Source organism: Trichosurus vulpecula, chromosome 8, assembly GCF_011100635.1.
Source record: "Trichosurus vulpecula isolate mTriVul1 chromosome 8, mTriVul1.pri, whole genome shotgun sequence".
NCBI lineage: Eukaryota > Metazoa > Chordata > Mammalia > Diprotodontia > Phalangeridae > Trichosurus > Trichosurus vulpecula.
In genome coordinates this window covers 71,154,058-71,177,021 of record NC_050580.1, presented here as the reverse complement: position 1 = coordinate 71,177,021, position 22,964 = coordinate 71,154,058, and the positions used below count along the sequence as shown (strand labels likewise).

Sequence of the window (22,964 nt, the reverse complement as noted above, 5' to 3'; positions counted from 1 at the left end):
GGGTTAAGTGACTTGCCCAGGGTGATACAGCTGGTAAGTGTCTGAAGCCAGATTTGAACTCAGGTCTTCCTGATTGCAGGCCTGGCACTATATCCACTGGGCCATCTAGTTGAATAGGGCCTGCAAAAAGACTATACACCCCTTGAAGACAAGATCTTATCCATGTTCTAGTGGGAAGCCCAGACCTCTCTCTGTTATTAATTGACCATGTGATATTGAATAAATCACCAAGCCTCAATTTCCTCAATTTCATGCTTCAACTTCACATGTAAACTAGAAATAATATTTGCCATTACCTATAAACTCTGGAGCACAGATATAGTGAGAAGAGACTTTGGCAGTTAGGTGGCACAGTAAATAGAACTCCAGGCCTCAAGTCAGGAAGACTCATCTTCTTGAGTTCAAATCTGGCCTCAGACACTTACTAGCTATGTGACCCTGGGCAAGTCACTTAACCCTGTTTGCCTCAGTTTCCTTATCTATAAAATGAGCTGGAGAAAGAAATGGCAAACCACTCTAGTATCTTTGCCAAGAAAACCCCAAATGGGGCCACAAAGAGTTAGACATGCCTGAACAACAACAAAAAAGAGACTTAGGGGTTATCAAATCCAACCCTCTCATTTTGCATTCACTTTTTTTGTTTTTTATTCTTTAAGTGTCTGACCTACACTTTAGGAAAATACACTTTATGTGGAGGAGGGATTGATGTAAGGAGGGCATGAGTGAGGGAGGGAGAGAGGGAGGGAGGGCAGAGAGACCAATTAGAAAATTATTATAAGGTCCAGGTGAGAGGTCATAAAGGCCTTGAATTAGAGTTAATGGCTCTGAGGGAAGAGGAGATGTATAAAGAATAAGAGATAAGGGTAGAAATAACAGGATTCAACAACAGTTGGACCACTTGGGGTAACTATGAGTGAAGAGTTAAAGATGGCACTGAGGTCATAAGCCTGTGTGACTGGAAAGCTACTGGATATAAAGTCATTTTGAAAAGTGTAAAGGGCTATAAAAATGCAAGGGAGCCTCATCATCCTCACCCTGCCCCTCCTATGACCTAATCCCTTCAGTTAGCTGCATTTTTTGGTTGCTCGGTCACATCTTCCTGTACCACAGCCAGAGTTTCAATGGTTAAATTCATCTCAAACTTCCTGCCAAGTATGTGCTAATGTACCCTGGTTTTCATGTGGAAGTTCCAGTATTTACACAGGTAAATCAGAGCATGTGGGCTTTGATTTCCGGGTGGATTAATGCGGAAGCTGCTCTTGTGGGTATCAATAGCTTGGCCTCCAGTAAGAAGGATTAAAAAAAAGGTGTAGGCTGGTTGATAAAGCACTGAGCTGCAATAAAGAACCTGATTGCTTGCCCAGGCTTTCATCTGATTCAGTTCAATTTAACAAAAATGGATTAACCCTATGGGGTACAGAATTCCACACTAGGGATCAAGGAAAATGCTTAGTTTTGATAGCACACTATCCTTGTCCCCATGGAGTTTACAGTCTAGGAGGGGCACACTTTATATCAATTTTATCCAGAACCCATAACTTAGTGGGTTAAGGTACAGAAATCCACTCTAGGGATCAAGGAAGATGCTTAGTTGTGATAACACACTCTCCTCGTCCCCATGGAGTTTACGATCTAAAGGGGTAAACTTTGTGTCAACACCCATAACTTAGTGGGTTAATATAGTATCAGAGCTTTACCTTTGGAGAAGTTAAAGGATTTGCTTACGGTCATATATCTAGCAAGTGTCAGAGTGGGATATGACACATGTACATATAAGTATACTAAAAACGTATAATTGTAATAATTTACAAAATAATATATAATAATAATAATACAAAGGGAAGGGTCATTACCAACTAGGAAGAACAAAGAAAATTTCCTAGAATTCCTCATTGGCTGCCTCAAACAACCACTGTCTGTTTCATATTCTTCAATTATAAATCAGAGACATCATCTGTGCCTCCTGGATCACAAATGTCCAGAGAGAAATTGACATATCTAAGACTATACATGAATAAGCATCTCAAGGTTTCCATTTTCATACAAATGTTTCCTATTATCTGGACAGAGACACATCCACCATGGAAAAGTTGTCCATCCTTGCCGAGCCAGTCAGCTCAGACAGAGAAGGGATAGGGAAACCATGAGGGACACCAGAAATCAGGGTTGGTATAACAGGATGAGCAGGGTTTTGGGTCTGAAAGAGAGGAGAGCTGGATTCTAGTGCCAGGCTTGCCACTAACTCATTGGGCCAGTCACCATACCCTTCAGGGTCTCAGTACCTTCATCTGCAAAATAAAGTATTTGAACAAGATGTTCTCTCTAAGGTCCCCTTCTGTTAAGGTCCTGAAAGCACTGAATGTCAGGATACTGTGATGTCTTATGCAGATACACCTGTAAAAAGAGGAAAGGGCTCAAGTTTGATGTGAAAGACACAACTGTCGCTGAACAGAATCACTATTAGCCAGCTCTTGGATACATTCTGTTTGTAAGACTCCAGTCGACTGACAGCGTCTCATACGTAGTAGATGTATCAGATGATGGAAAGAGCACTAGATTTAGAGGCTGAAGGCCCAGGTGGGAATCTAGCTATGTAAGTGCTCACTAGCTATGAGCAAGTCACTTCAGCCCTCTGTACCTTAGTTTCTTTATCTGTAGAATGGGCAGAATAATCCTAGCTGCACATACTTCACAAGGGTGTTGTGAGAAATGTGCTTCAAAAACCTTGAAGTGTTTTGTATAAGTGTTAAGGGGTGAACTGAGGCAGCTGGTCCCACTGCTCAACAACTGATTGCTAATAACGAACTGAAATTTGCTTCCTTTTTACTTCCAGCCGGGGAGTCCTTGTCCTGTCTTTTGGGGCTCTTCGGGTTAAGCCTACTCCTTCAGCACTTAAAATCATAGTGTCAAAAAAATTTAGAGCCTCAAAGGAACCTTAAAGACAAACCAGTTTACCTTTTTCTCATTCCACAAAGAGAATTGCATGTCTTGCAGGCCCTGGGCATGTGGGCCAACATTTAATTACATGACTGGGTTAATTGATTAGTTTATATGAACATTATTTATGTAAGATCTCTGCAATGGTCTATTTGGATACCAAATAATAGCAACATCGCCATCAATTAACATGTACTTAGCGCCCACTGGACCGGTGACCCTAGAATAAGAGCTATAAAAATCCAAATATCCAAGGGAAAATGTGAAAATAATAATGCCAGAGATTTAAATAGTATTATAGCCTGGTGTTTGGATGCAGCCCTCTTTCCCCAGATTACAAATGCAACATTCGTTTCCAAGGAGATGAAAGAATTTTTCAAAGAAAGCATTTCATGATTCTCCAAATCCTCTGTGGGGTGAGGTGGCTGGCAGGTTTTATAGTTAGTTCTTAATTGTTCACTTGCAGATGCCCCGGAGACCTGGGGCCTCCTTCCCTTTTCATTGCCCAGATTAATGATAGCTACAAATCAGCTTTGCCTCCTTAAAGAAGACACTTTACACCACCTTGCTTGCTGGCCATACTTCATGCATTTGTGGATAGGCATCTAAGGCTGGAGGGCTTCATTGATGACTTCTTTCTCAGGATGGCTCTGGTGTGCCTGAATCAGGACTGAGTTCACAGTATGATGAGGTCAAGCAAAAGGTGGGATGGGTAGCTGAGGGGGAGAGAAGGAGAGAGAGGGGAAAAGAAAGAGGAAGGGAAAGGGAGAGAAACAGACAAAGAGAAGAGGAGACCGAGTGATGGGGGAAAGAGAGTGGGGGGAATAGAGAGGGAGGAGGAAGAGAGAGAGGGGGAGAGAGAGAGAGAGAAAGAGGAAAGACAGTGAGAAGAAAGGAGAGAGAAAAAGAAGAAAGAAAAGGGAAAGGACAGAGGTGGGAAGGAAAGGGAAAAGACACAGATGGAGAAAGAGGGATGAGGAGAGAGAACAGAGAGAAAAAAAGAGAGAAAGGAAAAAAGAGATGGAGGGAGGGAGGGAAGGGAGACAGAAAGAGAGACAGAGGGAGAGACAGAGGGAGAAGAGAAAGAAAGAGAAAGGAAAAGAGATAAGGAGGGAGAGAGAGGCAGAAAGGGGTAGAGACAGAGAGAGAAGAGAGGAGGTGGAGAAAGAAGAAATAGAAAGAGGGGGAAAGAGAGAGGGAGGGAGGGAAAGGGAATATACAAACAAAGATAGAGTGATGGAGACAGAGATAGAAACACAGAGGAGAAAGAGAGGAAAGAGAGAGAAAGGGAAAAGAGAGGGAAGGAGGGAAAGGGATGAAACAGACAGAGTGATGGAGAGAGAGATGGAGAGAGAGGAGAGAAAGAGAGAGAAAGGAAAAAAGAGAAGGAGGGAGGGAGCCAGAAAGGGAAAGAGACAGAGAGAGAAGAGAAGAGAGGAAGAAAGAAGAAATAGAAGGGAAAAGAGGGGAAGAAAGGGAAAGGGAATAAAACAGAGATAGGGAGAGACAGAGTGATGGAGACAGAGATAGCGATAGAGACATAGAAGAAAAGAGAGAGAAAGGAAAAGAGAGAGGGAGGGAGGGAAAGGGAGACAGACAGAAGGAGAAGCAGACTGATGGACACAGAGAGAGAAAGAGAGAAGAGAGAGAAGGAAAACGACAGAAAGAGGAAGAGTCAGAGAGAGGAGAGGGAGAGAGAAGGAAGGGAGAGGAGGGAAAAGAGAAAGGGAGGGGGAAAATGAGGAGAGAGAGAGACAAGGGGGAAAGGAGCAGGACTCCACTCTGACTCCACTCTCACTCAGATATGCCAGTATGGCCAAAGGGTTGGATCAGTCACCATCACTCTGCCACCAGAACACGTCCTTAGACACTATCCTCTGGTGTGCTGGTCAGTGGATTCTGCCACTGTGACCTTGGACAGGTCAGTTCTCCTCTAGGGGCTTCATTTTCCTTGTCTCTAAAATGAATGGGTTGAACTAAACAGTCTCAGCAGTCCCTACTAGCTCTCATTAGAGCTATTATAGACCCCAGCCACATTCTGCACAGCTTCTGACGTCTTATTATCAGGCCCAGGATTCTGCCGGTTCGCTGTATCCTGGAGGTAGCCTTGCTGCTTCTGTGAGCTAAGGACATCCTGGATGCTGCATTCTGTCTACCTCTCTTCAATCATTCTGCCTTGCTACAATGGGCCAGGACTTAGAGGATATACTTTGGGGGCAAGGTGAGGTCATCAAGGACCGATCAGTGGACCATGAGATGACTATGGAATGAGAAGGGCAGCATAAAATGTCAAGGGCATTTGCTCTTTTTGGACCAAAATTGGTCTTTTAAGGTCACAGAGGTCCTTGAGTCTATTACCACATGAAACTGATACACCCAAAGCCCCCAGAAGTTCATTGTAAAAAGTAAAAAATAAGTGGCTATGGGACCTTATGGAAGAAATGACAAACCTGGAGAGGAAGGCATCTCTCCGCCTCCTTACTCATAGTGCCAGGCTAAGAAGTACGTGAGAGAGTCCAAGAAGAGTGGGGAAAGGCAGGGTGGTGAAGTAGAGAGCAAGCCCAGGTCAGGAAAAACTGGATTCAAGTCCTGTTTCTGGTACCTACTGATTGTGTGACCCTAGACAAACCACTTTACCTCTAGGCTCACCCCAATCCTCGAATTTCTCAAAGAGTACAAGTTGTAGAGCAGTTGACAGTCAACATAGGTCAAAAGAGTCTCTTCACTTGGAGTCACCTACATAAATGAAAGCTCAAATCATGCCTTAAAAAATGTCAAGATTACAGAGGGGAGCGCTGACTGGGCAACAGGGCAACCAGAATATACTCCATCTTGGAGTGGGGGGGAGGATAGAAATGGGGAGAAAATTTGTAATCCAAACTCTTGTGAAAATCAATGCTGAAAACTAAATATGTTAAATAAATTAAAAAAAAAGATATACAGGCAATGGGGCATAAAAATCTATCTTGCCCTATGAGAAAGTAAGGGAAAAGGGGATGGGGGGAGTGGGGTGACAGAAGAGAGGGCTGACTGGGGAATGGGGCAATCAGAATATATGCCATCTTGGAGTTGGGGGGAGGGTAGAAATGGGGAGAAAATTTATAATTCAAACTCTTGTGAAAATTAATGCTGAAAACTAAAAATATTGAATAAATAATGATTTTTTAAAAAATGTCAAGATTAGCAAAAGCACGTTCCTCACAACGCTGTGAGACAGAGGGTACATTTTACATTTTACAGATGAGGAAACAAAGGCTCTGAGAAGCTGTTATTTGCTTATGATGACACAAACAGCATCTAAGGCCACCTTTAATCCCAGGTGTCTTGGGCCTAAGCCAAGGGCTTTATCAATGGGGCCACACTTCCTCATAGGCGAATAATGAGACTGGGGAGAGTAATATTCATGTAATAGGGAGAAGGAGGAGGAACTGGGTCAGAAATGGAGCAGACACGATCAGAAGGCCAAGTCAACGCCAAGGTTTGTTCAGAGCACCAAAATCCAAAGGGTTGAGATAAGGGGGAAAAGACAATTGGAGGAAGAGATTCAGCTCAAGATGCAAGGTAAGGGGGTGCTGGAGGAGCTGACCATTTGTAGGAATCAACATGTCTGCCCAAACTTTAGCATTTTACAGTACCTGCATGTAATCTTGCACCATCAAGCTGCCCCTAAACCAGAGAGTGAAGAGAATACGAGAGTATCCACCAGAAAGGGGTATGAGAAAAATATGTACATTAGAAAGCCCCTAGGAGTGGAAGAGAAGCAATGGAACCCCAGTGTGGACCCTCCATGGCACCAAGAGTACTCAGTGAGTTTAAGAGTGGGGGGAAGGGAGAATCTCATAGGTCTCTTGGCCCAAGCTACTCTTCCCAATACCAAGAGTCATGTGTCAAAATCCTCTTCTCTCTCCATGAGGCAAGCTGTTCAGGAAATCCCTCTTCTCTGGCTAGAAGACTAGGCTAGTACTCTTGGACACTCTTCTGACTTATACGGTAACTTACAGTGCTACTCTGGATTGAAGACTTCAACATGAAGAAGGAACTCAGTTCTTAGCGAGTAACCCTCCCCACCTATGTGGTCCACATAACTTCAGGTATCATCAAGGGATGACTCCAGCTTTGCTCATCCCAGACAAGAACCCTGGGCCTCTCCTTTCAAGTCCAGGGCTCCAGCCAAGATGCCATATTGACTCCAACATTCCTTCTCTTTCCCATAGACAGTAGAATAAATAGGTAGCGAATGATTAAATAGGCATGTGGGAGGAAGACTCAAAAGACTCTTGGTCTAAACAGAAGTCTTTCCAGAGCCTAAGATTCTAGAATGGACTGATGGGCTTGATACAGAGAACCCAGAATGAAGATCAAAGCCAAAAGAGATGTTTTGAAAATGGATTTAATTCGATCACCACCACCCCCAAAAAAAATACTTTCTTGCAGATACTCAGAGGAATGATATGGGGGAAATTGCCTTCCAAAATATACACTCCTCTAATTTGCTTTAATATACCCAAGATTTCCATAGAAATTTACAGAGAAATCACTTTTAAATTCTCTTTTTGAAAGCTAGCCAAACTCTGTTTAGAAACCTTTAAAAGTTCTGATAAGCTTGGCTTTTTAACTGAAAAGGGATATGACCCCTTTAAAAGAAGCCAGGCATTAAACCTGTAGGGGAGCTGTAGCCTAGTTGCTTAATGAATAAGCTTAATTGCTACTGTATGTATGCAAATTTCCAGCAATTTGGAGTAAAAATTACTGTATTGGTCCAAATGTGGGTCGTACCTTTTCCTATATCTGGCTCACATAAAACCTATGTTGCTTTAACCAATTAGTTTGTAAAGTATAGCTGTGTGTGTGTGTGTGTGTGTGTGTTCAATGAGATTGAGAGAATGAAGAGGGAAAGAGAAGGGAAATGTTATATTCATGTCTATATGGCAGCTATAGAGAAGAAGGCTCACTCCTCGTGTCCCAAAGGGGATGAGACAGGACATCTCCACCTGAAATTCCAGACACCTCAGAGTCCTGTCTCCTTGCAGCCATGAAGGAAAAATTCTGAGCAATGGGCAGGCAGCCCCTTCTTATGCACTTTCAGTTCAGCAACAGCTGAGTCATCAGTTCTTCCATAGCCAGTCAGAAGATTTCCCATCCTCATACAGTACCTGCCACTGAGTCATCATGGTAAGAAACTGGATTTCTTCCTTCTTTTTCCCACTTGATCACTTGGACTGACACCAGACAGGGAACACCCATGCATGCCTTACAGACCAGTCCACCCCCCTCCATTACAATTGTGATTAATCCAAGACTTTAGCAGAAAATACACACATATATATGTATATATATATATACATATATATATATATATATATATATATATTTGGACTTAGGAGGCTTAGATTCACGTCGCTACTCTAACCGCTGGCCTTGTGATCACTGACGGGTTATTTCACCTCTCTGGGACTGTTTCCTCACCTCTGAATTGGAGATAACACTTACCCTTTCTATTCCAAGAGATTGTTGAGAAGAAAGAGCTTAGAAAGCCTTAAAGTGAGTTATTATTTACAGTGTAATCAGATCAATCTTTTTATACACAAATTTGGATCATGCCATATCTTCATTCAAAACCTTCAATTTGCATTGGCTGTTATATAAAGTCCAAACTATTTAGTCTGGCATTTGGTCATATACCTACTCCGCCATGGGGCAGCTCCTTTGATTTGAGGGAAATTGTTTCGGATTCCATAGTCAGATACACAATAGGGACTGGCTGGACTTGATGCAGGAACTGTGAACAGGTCACCCCTTTGATGTAATATTGAGAGCTCTGAGACAATAAAATAGTATAGTCACAGATTAACAAGGCACTCTGGGTACACAGACACCACACACCACATAATAGTCCTTCCTGGAAGGTGGAGAAATCAGAAAAGCACAAATACCCAGATGAGATCTCACTCAAGAAGAGCCTGGCTCCATAGAAAATGAGCTCACCCTCACATCCCTGGCTCTTCTATTCTGCCATGTTTTCATGTAATCTGTCTTCAACCACAGAATTGTGACTGCCAATCTGAAGACACACTCCAACAACCTAGGATATGTACACTGCCTCCTTCTCCTAAATACCCTGGAAAGTGAAGTCCAAGGCAGAATCCCTCAGTGCCGGGCCATATTTGTTATACTAACACCAACAATGATATTGACATCCAGCCTCTCCAGTCTTCTCTCTCATTACTCCTCTCTTCCACCACTGAGCTCAGAACTGGACTAGCTGCTGTCCCCTATATGCCTCCCATTCTTTCCCACCTCTCTGCTTTTGATCTAGCCTGTTTCCTACACATGGAGTCCCCTATCCCCCCATCTCTACCTATTGCAATCCTATTCATCCTTTAGGACACAGTTCAAATGGTACCTTCTCCGTAAAGCTTTTTCTGATTTCACCAGTTAGAAATGAGCTCTCCTTACTGGAACATAAAGTTTCATTTGCACCTTTATTATGCATTTATCAAAGCACAGCATTTAGGGTGATGGGCCTGGAGTCCAAAAGACTGATCTTCCTGAATTCAAATCTGGCCTCAGACATTTGCTAGCTGTGTGACCCTGGGCAAGTCACTTAACCCTGTCTGCCTCAGTTTCCTCATCTGTAAAATAAGCTGGAGAAGGAAATGGCAAACCACTCCAGTATCTCTGCCGAGAAAACCCCAAATGGGGTCACAAAAAGTTGGATACAACCAAAAACGACTGAACAACAAGAAGATGCATGTATCATATTCTACTATTAGAACAGAATAAGTTATTTATGAGACTGTAAGCTCCATGAAGGCAAGGTCTGACTTTGTGTCAGTGTGTGTCTTGGGTGTCCTTATGGAGATAATTGTAAGGAAAATGATATCCTTCCTGGCCTGACCCTGTCACTGTAAGACCAGCAGTAATGGCCCAAAGCCCCTTTTCCCTGTGGTGGGGAATATTTACATAACTAGCCTCTTACAGAATAGGAAGCAATACATGAAAATAACAGAGTAGAAAGAACTGCAGAGGCCTTGGGAACGGTATTCAACACTACAGTAGCATCAAGTACAAACCCAAAGACTGGAACCTGGGGTGTGTGGTGGCGAGGCAGGGTGAGGGGTGGGGAGAGAGAGAGAGAGAGAGAGAGAGAGAGAGAGAGAGAGAGAGAGAGAGAGGAAGAAGAGAGAAAAGAAGAGGAAGAAAAAGGAGAGAAGTAGAAGGAGAAAAGAAGAGAAGAGAAGAGAGGAGAAAAGAAGACAAAACAAGACAAGACAAGAGGAAGGATGAGGAGGGGAACGAAGAGAAGAGAGGAGACAGAGAAAGGAAGAGAAGAGAGAAAGAAGAGGGAGAGAAAATGGGGAAAGAGAGGGAAGAAGAGAGGAGAGAGAGAGAAGAGAGAAAAGAAAGAGAGAAGAGAGAGGAAACAGACATACAAAGAGAGAGAAGAGAGAAAAAAGAGAGGAGAGAGAGAGAGAGAGAGAGAGAGAGAGAGAGAGAGAACTTCTGACTGGAACTGAGAGGACACAGATGGATGAAGTAGGGGGAGGGAGAAGCAAAGGGGCATTTTTTTCACACTTCCTCCTTCTCTCTTACTATAATAAAAAGGAATAACTTAGTTCTGGTAAAATGCTCAACCACTGGATACTTTTTTCTCCTTACCTTGAAAATAATGAAAACAAACAGGGGCAAAGACATTTGTTTTAATGAAGTAGCACGGTAGAATTGAAAGTTAATCAGTCAATTAGCATTTCTTTACTATGTACCAGGCCCTGGGCTAAGCACTAGGGATACAAGGAAAAGTCAAAAAAATCTCTGCTCTTGAGACAGAGGATCTGTATGTAAATCCTACCCCTGATACTACCTATGTGACCTTGGGCAAATGACTTACTCTCTCTGGGTCTCAGTTTCCTGAATGGTAAAATAGGCAAATTGTCCTGCACAGCCTCTGCATCAATCAGTTGATTAAGACACATTTAGTAAGTGCTTACTGCGTATCAGGCACCATGCATGGTGCTAGGGAGGTAAAGACAAAAAACACCCCCTCCCACTATACATCTATGCTCCTAAGAAGCAGAGGCAGGAGATAAAAGGCAACCTGTGTTTCTCCCTCCCTCTAGCTCAACTTGGCACCCTTCCTTCATCTAATACAGGAGCCTAGCAAATGTTTGTCATTGGTTCAATTATATTAAATGAGTTGCCTTCATCATTATCTTCATCATTTGCGTCCCCCAACCTTAGATGAATAAAATGGGAATGGGACTTGGAACGACCTTTCAAAAAAGGAAAAAGAAAGAAGCTTCTGGCCCTCACCAACTGAAAATGCCTGGCAGCAGCAGAGCCAAGCCTTGTTATCAACATGATTTCACCTCTTGAGGTTAAGCTCTTTGTTCTGAATGACCTAAATGCAGACTTTCTTTGTAGCTAGGAAGAAAGGTCAGCACAAACAGATTAATTAATAAAAGGCAATGTATTTTAAGGAGGTTGGAGTCTGTCAACAAAGTCCATACTGATAAAACTTTGTTGTAATTAGGCAGGAGTGGAAGTTCCTTAAGTGCTAGAGCTGGACCATTAGGAACCTGAAGACTGATTTGTTGTTGTTCAGTCATAAAACTCTTCGTGGCCTCATTGGGGTTTTCTTGGCAAAGATACTGAAATGTTTGCCACTTCCTTGTACAGCTTATTTTACAGATGAAGAAACTGAGGCAAACAGGGTTAAATAACTTTCCCAGGGTCACACAGGTAGTAAATGCCTGAAGCCAGATTTGAACTTAGGAAGATGAATCTTCCTAATCCAGGTCCGGCACTCTATCCACTATGTCACATAGCTGCCCATCAAGGCTGATAATACCCCAAATATGACTGCAGGCACCCTTCATGCTGGTGGGTAATTGGCTCACTCAGGCTTCTGAAAATCCCTAAGGAGCAGCAGAACTTCTAAGAAGCCCAAAAGAAGGGAACCCACTCACCAACTAATTGGGTCTAGAAGCTGTGATAGACCCTTTTCCATCTGCTATTCAAAATTTTGTTTCTGTGATTCATTGGGTCAAAAGGACCACAGAGAATGTTCAGTCTAAGCCCTTCATCTTAAACATCATTTAAAAGCAAGAATCCCAGGGAGAAGAGGGCAGTGCCCAGCTTCACACAAATTACAAATGGAAGAGTTTGAACCCATGTCTTCTGATTCCAAATCCAGTTCTCTTTCTCCTACACCTGAGGGTCATTTTCCCTTGATGATGTTGCTGCCCTGTCCTGATTGCACGTCCCTGCTTATATTTCTGTGGAGTTTTATGGTTGCAAAGCGTTTTACATAAATTATCTCACTTGAACCTCACAGAAACCTTGTGAGAGAGGCAAGGGGCAGGTATTATGATCTTCATTCTATAGCTGAGACTCCAAGAGCTGAAGTCACTCATCCATGGTCTCAGTAACCGTAAGTCAACAGAGCTTTCTGACACCAAGTCCGGTGATTTTTCTGCTGCACTCCAGTATTTTGGAGGTTGAAAAATGAGCACATAAGACAATATTTGTCACTGAGTCCAAGTCACATCTGTGTCATTTGATCCCTTGTCCTAATGTCTGATACTGTATTATCTGCAATCGGGCAGTAGACTGCTCAATTACTGCCAAACCCAACAGATGTCTAAGGATCAAAACCATTTAAACAATACTCAGGGGAACCAAAAGCTGTTTCTAGCCTTTGCATTAGCTACCTGCATCTCCTGGCAACTAGAAAGACAAATGAAAGAGTGACAAGTATCACTCCTGTCTTAAATGTTTGATACTTGGGCCATGAAAAAGGGAAGTGATGGTATTTAACCCTCCATTCGGGAGAGCATAATTATCTTTCTAGGAAATGAAAATGCGTGGATATAGGTACAATTCCGAAGATGTGCAAACACTAGTTTGTATAATAGGAGACCTAGATTGGTCCCCCCAGATGGAGGCTTTATATGAAGATAAGTGGATAAGGAATGTCCTTACATGAATTCTCCCCCACATGTCATTTGGAGGGCATGATGGGAAGGGGGAGATTCTCACATAGGTACCAGCAAAGAATCAAAACAGGGATGCATAGTACATAAGATGATTAACATTGCTCTCTCTTCCCAGGTCCTGGTTTAAAGGTTTTTACCTACCATGGCTAGATGGCTTGATTCTTATAAGGTTATTAGTCTCTCTCTGCCTACCATTTGTTCTGCTCATCAACCTGAGCTAGCTCGGGAGGAGGCCTCAGGGTATAGTCATCCCAAGATGGGTGACACAGTTGAGGAGATGGAACAGTCTAGAGAATTAGTGACCTGGGAAAGAAATTTAATAACCCTCCTGAGAGAACTTTGGCAGCATTTGGTAAGAATGTTTTATTCTATGCTTCCTTCCCTTGCTTTTGAAAAGCACAGAGGTGACTGTCTATGAACTTTACTCACTGTGATGCATTGGAAATAATTATTTAAATCTTTGTTTTATTGTTCACTGTTGTAATAGACCATGTGAACAATAACAATGATGTTAAAGCCTATGAGACTGGGGGGTCGGGGTTGAGAAAAAGAGAGAAAGGGAAGGAGGGAGGGAGGGAGAAAGAGAGAGAGAGAAGCAAAAGCTTATCAGAAAATTCTCCCCTTTATTTAGAAATTGAGTAGGGGCTCAGAGCTAATTAATTAATGAGAAAGATTTTCATTTCTGATAATTTGTGAGGAAATGGCGGGAAGTAGGTTAGAGAATCAATAAGGAAATGATCCAGGAGCCAACAGAGAAAAGGTAAAGGTTGGCATAGTTGTCAATTGTTGCAGTCCACACACAGACAACCTGACCCCATCTGGGCTACCTAGGGTTCTAGTAGGGCTAATACTGTTACATAATCTTGGACAACCTTAGAGGTATTCATCCAGCACTGAGATCTCTGTCAAAGGCTTATGGGTACTTCAGTCATACTTAAAAGTATCATTCAGAATTGCTTTCCTGGATGTTCGGGTCAATTCACAGTTCTGCCAATAGTGTATTATTGTGCCTGTCTCTCCACAGTCCTTCCAAAATTGACTATTTCAGTCTTTTGTCATTTTTGCCAGTTTTCTGGGTGTGAAATAAAACTGCAGAGTTGTGTTCTGATTTGCATTTCTCCTGTTACTGTTAGCGATTTGGAGCAATCTTTTATATAATTATGATGTTTATCATCTACATGTGATATTTCATATGATCATATGATTCTTTGGAATTCTTCTATTGCTATCTTTGAGCACAGCTGATACTGTTCTTACAGGATTGGGTCATACCCTTGTATTCAGTTTCTCTTATCTTTATTTCAACTTCTGTATGTGTCTTTTAAAAATCTAAGTTGGTTAATGTGCTGTTCCCTGGATATCCACATCAATCTTTATAACCTCGTCTCCTTTTTCCCTTTCACTGTTTCCCTTTGTGTCCTCAGAATTTCATTTTTAATAGGTTCTTCTCCCTTCCAGTATCATTGTCCAGATCTAGCTTCCTTAGAATCCTTTGAAATCAGAGATTTTAAATCAAAGAAAGAAGAAATGCAGCTCTTATAGCTCTTATAGCAGCTCTTTTTGTGGCAGCAAAGAATTGAAAATTGAGGGAATGTCCATGAATTAGGGCGTGGCTAGCCAACTTACGGTTTATTAGTGTAAAGGAATACAATATTGTTCTGTAAAAGATGATGAACGGGACGGTTTCAGAGATACCTAGGAAGACATTTATGAACTGATATGGAGTAAAGTGAACAGCACCAGGAGAATAATTTACACAATAGCAAGAATACCATAAAGATTAAAGGGCAGCTAGGTAATATGGTGGATAGAGGCTGGACCTGGAGTCAGAAAGAACTAATCCATCCTCAGACACTTACTAGCTATGTGACCCTGGGCTTAACCCACTTAACCCTGTTTGCTTCAGTTTCCTCATCCATAAAATGAGCTGGAGAAGCAAACCACTCCATTTTCTTTGCCAACAAGATCCCAAATGGGCCCACAAAGAGTTAGGACATGATTGAAATGACTGACTGAAAGCGAAAGATCAATAAATTTGAAGTGCTTAGAAACTCTGATCAACACAATTACCAACCACAATTCCATGAAACAGGATACCTGCCTCAGGGTTAGGGAGGTAATAGACTTAGAGTGCAGATTGAGACATTATTCTTTTTCGGACACAGCCCACACAGGAATTTGTTTGTTCAACTACATATGTTTGTAACAGGGATTTTATTTGTCCTGAATTATCAATGGGTAGAGTAGAGACTTTTGTTGATTTTTTAAAAATTAATTTGAAAAAAGGGAAAAAGTTTAAGTAAATTTCTCTCAAATCTAAATAAATGTCAGATCATTCCCAGCTTTCTTCTCCTTTATCACAAACTATAACATGCAAAAATCACTTCCCTCTCACTCCCCACTCCCTGTCTCAGTTTCCCATTATTTCCACCCCAGCAACAAGTTTCTCCCTGTTGGTGAGACTCAGATTCAGAATAAAATTTCCCTTTGATGGTTATTCTACCTTTTGAAGCATGAAATTATCACTAAAGCAAGTCAGAAAATTATTCACTCTTCTCCTTCTGACTGAGAGAAAAAGACTTCAGAAGATGCCTTAGATAATTTGAGTCTCTCATCACTAATATGTAATTCTTCTTGTGCCAGGCTTCTGATTTTTTCCCCTAACTCATCTATTTCCTCTTTCTGTCTAGGTGGTCTGTAGTATAGACTGATGACAATATTGAATCTGTTTCTGTCTCCATTAATGTTTCCCCAAATACTCCCTACCATGTTTCTATCCTCGGATTCCTGGATTTCCTCACATAAGTACAGCTTCTCAGTATACAAAATGAGGTATGCCCATCCAAAACTATATTCTAGTCATAACTTGCATCCCTCCAAGTCACAGTGATTTCTGTGAGGTTGTACTTACATCCTTGCATTAGGCTCCCTCTAATTCATCTTGTTTACCAGTCACAAGCATGCACTTTTAAAATAGAGCTTTCAGATTTCTAGAGCTTTAATCTTGGTCTCAGGATATGTGTCCAAGTAAATGGAAAAATCACTTGACCTGGGTTTGAATAGGAGGTCTCCTCCTTACCACCCTTATGACCTAGTAAAAGTCTCTGGGCCAGGGTCCTCTCATCTATAAAATAAGATGGTCAGATTAGATGATCTCTGAAGTCCCTTATAGCCATAAATCCAATGATCCTATGACTTTGTAGATATCGGTCAATGAGGAAATTATGAGGTGGGCCTGGAATCCTGCTTAATTACCAAAATGCTGTGTAACCAAGCAGTCCAAGATAACCAATAAGATTGTCATTGAAAAAAATATACATCCAATAATGCTGCTCATTGTCACAGTTTAATTAATGTGTATCAATCATATGTAAGGTGCTTACAAACAGTCAAGCATGCCCAGAGGCTCCAAATAAACTTTGAGAGCAGAACTTACCTTAACCCACATATGTGAGTCTCCAACCTTCTCATTCAAATTCCCAGCCCAATTAATGTCTGCGTCAGTGATGACTGCTACTTGGAAGGTATTTAGAATATTTGACAAAACCAGCAAATACCAGTAAAAAGGATGAAATTAGACCTTTTTTCTATTACTCTCCATTTTTCTTTGACTTCCTGTCATATGGGGAGCTGTATGATCTTTGTCACTAATATCCTGCGCATTACCTTTCCTAGAGGATGATAATAACACAAATATACAGCACAAACCACTTTCCACAAAACCACCCTGGTAATGCAAGTACCGTTTATCATCTCCATTTCACGGGTGAGGAAAAGGAGGCTCAGAGAGGTTAAGCAATTTACATAGGATCACAAGGCTGCTAAGTGTCAACCTTCAGAATTTTCTGAATCCAAAATCTCTTTCCTCTATAACATGCTACCCCAGCACAGTGACATGCCAACTCCAGCTGATAAATATTACCAGGATGGTCCAGGCTTATTTTACAGATGAAGCCCAGAGAGGTTAGATGACTTGCCCAGTATCACATAGCTGATCAATATGTGAAGTGAAGTTTGTACCTAGGTCTTCCTAAGCCTGAGTTTAGCACCCTGTCTACCATGTGATGTGGTGATGTAACTATGGATTTTTCTAATAGGTACTTTCCCCAGGACAGGGGACTAGGGGAGGGGGAATGTGATTTGAGGAATTTATGGCCTAGACTTATAGACAGGGGCTAAAATATGTAGTCAAGACCAGCTAAAAACACAAATCTCAGCTTCCAAAATATTATACATTTGACAACTACTTAGGGACTTAAGTTTAATCTATTTTAAAGCAGTGAAGCAGAGCATCTTAATAACACTATCAGTAATAGCTAACAGTTACATAGCAGTTTAAGATTTGCAAAGCATTCTCTCTCTCTCTCTATATATATATATTAATTTTATCTCATCCCCCAACAATTCTGTGAGATAGGTGCTCTTAATTATCCCTATTTTACAGATGTGGAAACTGAGACTGACAGCTGTTAAACCACTTGCCCAAGATCACAGAGTTATTAAGTGTCTGAAGCAAGATTCAAACTCTGGTCTTCCTGACTCTCCATTCAATGCCCTTTCTTTCCATCATGCCAAAAACTCACTTCCCCTCACACACATTCATCCCTTCCTCTTTTCCCTCCATATTTTGTGATGCTTAAATAACATAACATTACTCGTTACTTAATACAGAGTTAACTGGTAGTTTCTTCTCACTCTTCCTACTTTAACTGGTTCTTTTTTGTCACAATTCGTTACTAAAGGGAAGTACCATGGAAAACATGCAATGATGGTCCCAAATTGCTTCTCTTCCTGGATCTCCCAATGAACTTCACCAATGAAATCTACTTGTCCTTTTGCAGAAAGAACATCTTTAGTGCTCTTTAAGAGCTAAATTATAGGATCTTAGAGTGCTTTAACTATATTTTCTTAAGCTAAAGGAAAGAGATTCTTACAAAAAGAAAATAGTCCTGAAGACCAGAGGGCCCATGTCACAAACTCTGTGAGTACAGAGTCAAAGTTCTTTGTCAAACATGAACAACTCCAGTGTTATGCCCACGCAAAGCACAAAAAACAGGCTGTCCAGCATATCCTTTAAGCCTTCACACAAGACTCTGGTATCCTGACAGGTCTCTGCAGGACCTAAGAAAAAGACATAGATGTCCCTTGTCGCAAACTGAAGCCAGTGTTCCTTTGTGCTAAGCTTTCTTCAGACCAGTTCCTTTCATCTTCTTGCTACAAGGCCAAAAGTTGTGGTTACCAGGCCATGCGTGGTTTTGGGTAACTTCTGATGTGAGGATCTTTTTGTTCACTAAGCATCTGAAAGTTGCTCCAAGGCATCCCCATCAGGCAGTAGATTAAAGTGATGAAAGCAGATTACATATGTACAATATTAAAAATCAATTATTTTTAGTTGTTGTTTAGTTGTTTCAGTCATTTCCAACTCTTTGTGACCCCATGTGGGATTTTCTTGGCAAAAGACACTGCAGTGGTTTGCCATTTCCTTCTGCAGCAACTATTTTTATACAGAATGATAACAATGGTGGTGGTGATGTTATAATAATTAATACGTATATAGTACTTTAAGATTTGCAAAGCATTCTCCAGAGCCATAACTAGGAATTCTTACACCCTGGGTCAAATTCAGGTAGTGAAGATGCACAAAGAACAGTGCACCTCTGGGGAAAATCATGGGAGGGAGGCGAGGGGCCCAACTCCCAGAGATTCTGGGCCACGCCTTCACAGCATAGCCCAGTTTCCCTGATCCCCTGTTATTCCCCAACCCCCAGAAGAAGGTGGAGAGGAAGTAAGGGGGCTTGAGGAAGTAGGCCCCAGGAATGCGGCACCAAGGCAATGAGACCCATGGGGTGGCAGCACAGGGCCAGGTGAGGGAGCAGGAAGCAACCTCCCACCCAAAATGTCACGTTTTTTCACATGCAAGTTTTTTTTAATATTATTATTACAAAGAAGCAAATGTCATTTCACGACTTTCAAATAAAAATGTGTCATCTCTTTGCACATGATTTTTAATGACAAAACAGTAAATGTCATTCAATGGTTTACTTGATTTCTGCTTGTTGTGAATCAAGACCTTGATGTCTGGTGCCAGCATGGTTGGCAGCGCCTTAGCTGGCCTTCCAGTTGAACATCTCTTTCCTGTGACCTCTTTCACCTCTTGACCAGAGTAAGGTGTCAAAATCTTGATTCTGACTCTTCTACTACCCAGGCTCTCCTCCCACCCCACCCCCCACCCTTCAAAGTGCAGAGAAAGGCTGCTGAGGGCTGACTAACTGTACTACAATTACTTCTGCATCAACAAGGAAAATAAAACCTCAGTTGTTGTGTAAAACCCCAATGGAAAAAAAACCAGAACTGTTTTGCTCAACTACAAGTCTATGTTTACTATGTTAGCAAAATGACTTCCCAATTAGCCCCCGTTTGGATTAATAATCACAATAACATGGTTATATATAATATATAATAATCATAATAGCAATGGTTATATATAATATATATAATATATAATAATCACAATAGCAATGGTTCACATTTAGACATCACTTTGTGGTTTGCAAAATGTTTTACATGCTTACTTCATCTGATCCTCGCAACAACCCTGTGAGGTGGATGCTAATACTTGTTCCATTTCGCAGATGAAGAAAATGAGGCTCATACAGTTTAAGTGGTTTGCCCAGGGTTACAACACTAAGGGTCTGAGGCAGGATTCAGATACAGGGCTACCGATTCTGAATGCTTTATCTACTATGCCAAGGTACAAAGGGTTCCAGAAAGTCTGCATCCAGTTCTCCTCTGCCCCCCTACACACACACACACACACACACACACACACACTCATACACACACACACACACACACACACACCCAGATTTTAGCCTACAGTTGATTAGCTCAGCTTATTAGAGCACTGCACTAAGGGTCAGGGGTTTGTTATCTTGCCAGGGCCACTCCGCTGCATTCCATTCCATGGCCATTGATAGAATCCCATTCTCCTGATCAGCCACTTTGCCAACAAGTGCCGTTTGGTTATGCAACCTGGGTTTCCAGCCAAGACCAGAGCATATTACATGAGACACTTCTAATTGGCAGAGACAATAAAAGTGAACAGGCACCCAAGTGTAAGTGGATTTGAGCAAACCCATGGCCATTACACGAAAAACAACTCAAAAATGGAACCTCATGTATAAAAGAGAGTACATCAGATAAGAACCATGGCTTAAATCTTGACTCTTCAATGCCGTATTCACCTAACTATGATGGAGGAGGGGAAGAGGACTCACTGAGATCACCACCTGGCTACTTCCGGCTTCCAGGAAATTGTTATCTCCAAACAGATGCACTTATTTATTGGTTCCCAGGAACATTAAGGGAAACCAAAATCCTGGATTCTCCCCTATCTTATTTGTTGCTGAGTCAACAGGATAAAGACTGTCTCTAGTGTACCTGGAGCGTGCTAGTTCAGCAAGAAGCAGAGTATTCTGCAGCTCTGGCAGCAACCTAGAATTCAAGTTTATTTTTAGTTTTTACTTTTGAGCTTGGTTTTTTAGCCTTGAGATTTCACCACCTCATGGAGTTGACTCTAGGCTCCTGAAAGCTGAGCCAGCAGAGTCCAAGCCAATCTGATCCTACTCAGTTGGAAAGGATTTGTGTACAGGCCTAGAGAAGGACTATATATATGGCTGTTGTCTGAAAAACAGCCCAGCTAAGGGAGAAGAGTCTTGTCACCAGAGAGGTGGCCAAAAGGTTGTGTTGCTGTTGCTTTTGTTGTTACAATACATGTAGACAATATTCTAAGGTATGCCTTGATGGAGAGAAGGAACATCTACTGGAAAAAAAAGTGGATCTCTCAAAGTATTAAAGGCCTAGAAATGAGTGGCTGGATTATTTTCATCTGAGACGCTGCAGTGCAAATAGACAAAGTAGATTTCACCATATTTCCTAGGTTGCCGTTAGCAGGCATTGTGTTTCTGCTGCCACTCTGAGGACTGAAAATGGGGACAGTGGGACCTGCTGGTTGCGGCAGTGGCTCATCTCCAAGCTGCTAGACAGGGTTGGTTTCAGAACTCGACTTTAAAGATTCTTTCGAGAGTTCACTCTGCACAGTCGAAAGAGGTAACTGTTCATAGATTTCCTTTGAAGGCTTATTCTGGCAAATGAGGAATAGTGGCTTCATTTCCTTTTTGAAGTTGCTATTCAGAAATCCATAGATGATGGGGTTGATACAGGTGGATGCCATGGCCACCAAATGACACACTAAGAAAATTAGGTTCCCATAGCAGATGGGAATAGCTTCATGATACCAGTCCTCAAGGCCATTGAAAATATGCAGGGGTAACCAGCAAATGGCAAAAGCGGCAACCATGGCCAGAAGCACTGAGTTGATTCTTTTCATTTGCATTACCCCCAAGGAGTGCTCATTCTTCTTAAAAAGGTCCCTTCTCCTCTTCAGGCGTCGATGGATGCGCAGGTAGCACACAATGATGAAGGTCAAAGGTGCAAAATACTGAAGGAATAGCAGAAGGATGGTGTAAATGGATTTGTGTTGAGCCGTCGGCCAGGATTCTGTGCAAACAGCCTTGTCCGCTAAGAAATCCATGGCTTTGGATTGGTTCTTTTGGAACACATTCCTCAAGATGCTATTGGCCATGAAGGGCATAGCTAAGAAGCAGGCGATGAGCCAAGTACCCACAATCCCTAGGGAAGCCTGAACCATATTAGGCATATAGCCTAAGGGATTGGTGATCATATGATATCTTTCCAGAGCAATAAGAACAAGAGAGAGAACAGACACAGTCACTGACATGCATTGGATAAAGGCAGACAGTTTACACATGGCATCCCCAAAGATCCAGTAGTCCATGATGGTGTAGATGAGTGTAAAAGGTTGGCAAAAAAGACTCATAATAAAGTCTGAGAAAGCCAGATTTGCTATGAGGATATTAGTTACATTGGGTTTCTCCCTCTGTCTAATTACCACTCCTACCAGACACAGATTGCCCAAGATACCTATGAAGGTCTCCAAGCTGTAAGCAATGACCAGGAAGGTATTCATGTCAATGGAATTCTGGCAATGATCTGAGAAGTTTGATAGGACACCCTTTCTCCAGCTCCTGTTTTGACCTTGAGGTAATACTGGCAATAGGGTGGAAAAATTAGTTGAATTCATGTTGGAGATAGGGTGGACAGCAGGATCTCTTGAGCTATGATAGCCACTTCAGCAGGACTACAAAGGCACCCAGGAACACCTGAAAAGAGAAAGATCACTGAGCAAAGTAGCCAAACTACAATTCAATGAGCATTTATTAAATGCCTACTACATGCAAAGAGAGAGGGAAATATTTCATTTTTATCTTTCCAAAAGGAAAAGACAAAAATGAATTAAATCCTTTCCTCAAGGAGCATATATCAGTTGAAGAAAACAACATGTGTACAGATGAGTAGATACAAAATCTATGCAAAGAAAATACAAAAGTAATTTCTATGGGAAGAGCACTACCAACTGGGAGAATCAGGTTAAATGACTTGCCCAAGGTCACGCAGGTAAACATGGTCTGTGCTTTTGGAATATCAATTTGACAGCTGTGTAGAGGGTGGATTAGAGAGGAAAGAGACTGAGGCAGGGAGAGCAATCAGGAGGCTACTGCCAATGTTCAGGCAAGAGGTAATAAGAGCCTCGACTAGGTTGGTAGCCATGTTAGCGGAATTAAGGGAACACATGCAAGATGTATCATAGAGGCAATATCAACAAATATAAGTGATTCTGAATACCACTAGAGAGATATCAATGGGCCGGAGCAGAGCAGAGAGGCATGTGATAACACACAAGTAAGATTTGTCTCAATATACCTACTTCGTAGAATCATAGCTTTAGAGATGAAAGGGATATTAGAGGTCATCTGGTTCTGTGAAATGGGTACATGGGTAATCAAAAAACAATGGAAGGGGATGTTATATGTTGTTGAAATTATCTTTACTCTGATGGGGGTTTTTTAAACTTTAATTAGTTGTGAATGTAAATAAACATTTTGTTGTTTT

General features: G+C 41.8%; 1 protein-coding gene across 1 annotated transcript; it reads right to left on the bottom strand.

Moving 5' to 3' along the window:
- Positions 1-20,970: 20,970 nt before the first annotated feature.
- On the bottom strand, positions 20,971-22,095 carry NPY4R2 (neuropeptide Y receptor Y4-2). Its single transcript, XM_036769612.1, has one exon. It carries the CDS (start codon positions 22,093-22,095, stop codon positions 20,971-20,973), a length of 1,125 nt encoding a protein of 374 aa, XP_036625507.1.
- Between the last annotated feature and the right edge of the window lie 869 nt (positions 22,096-22,964).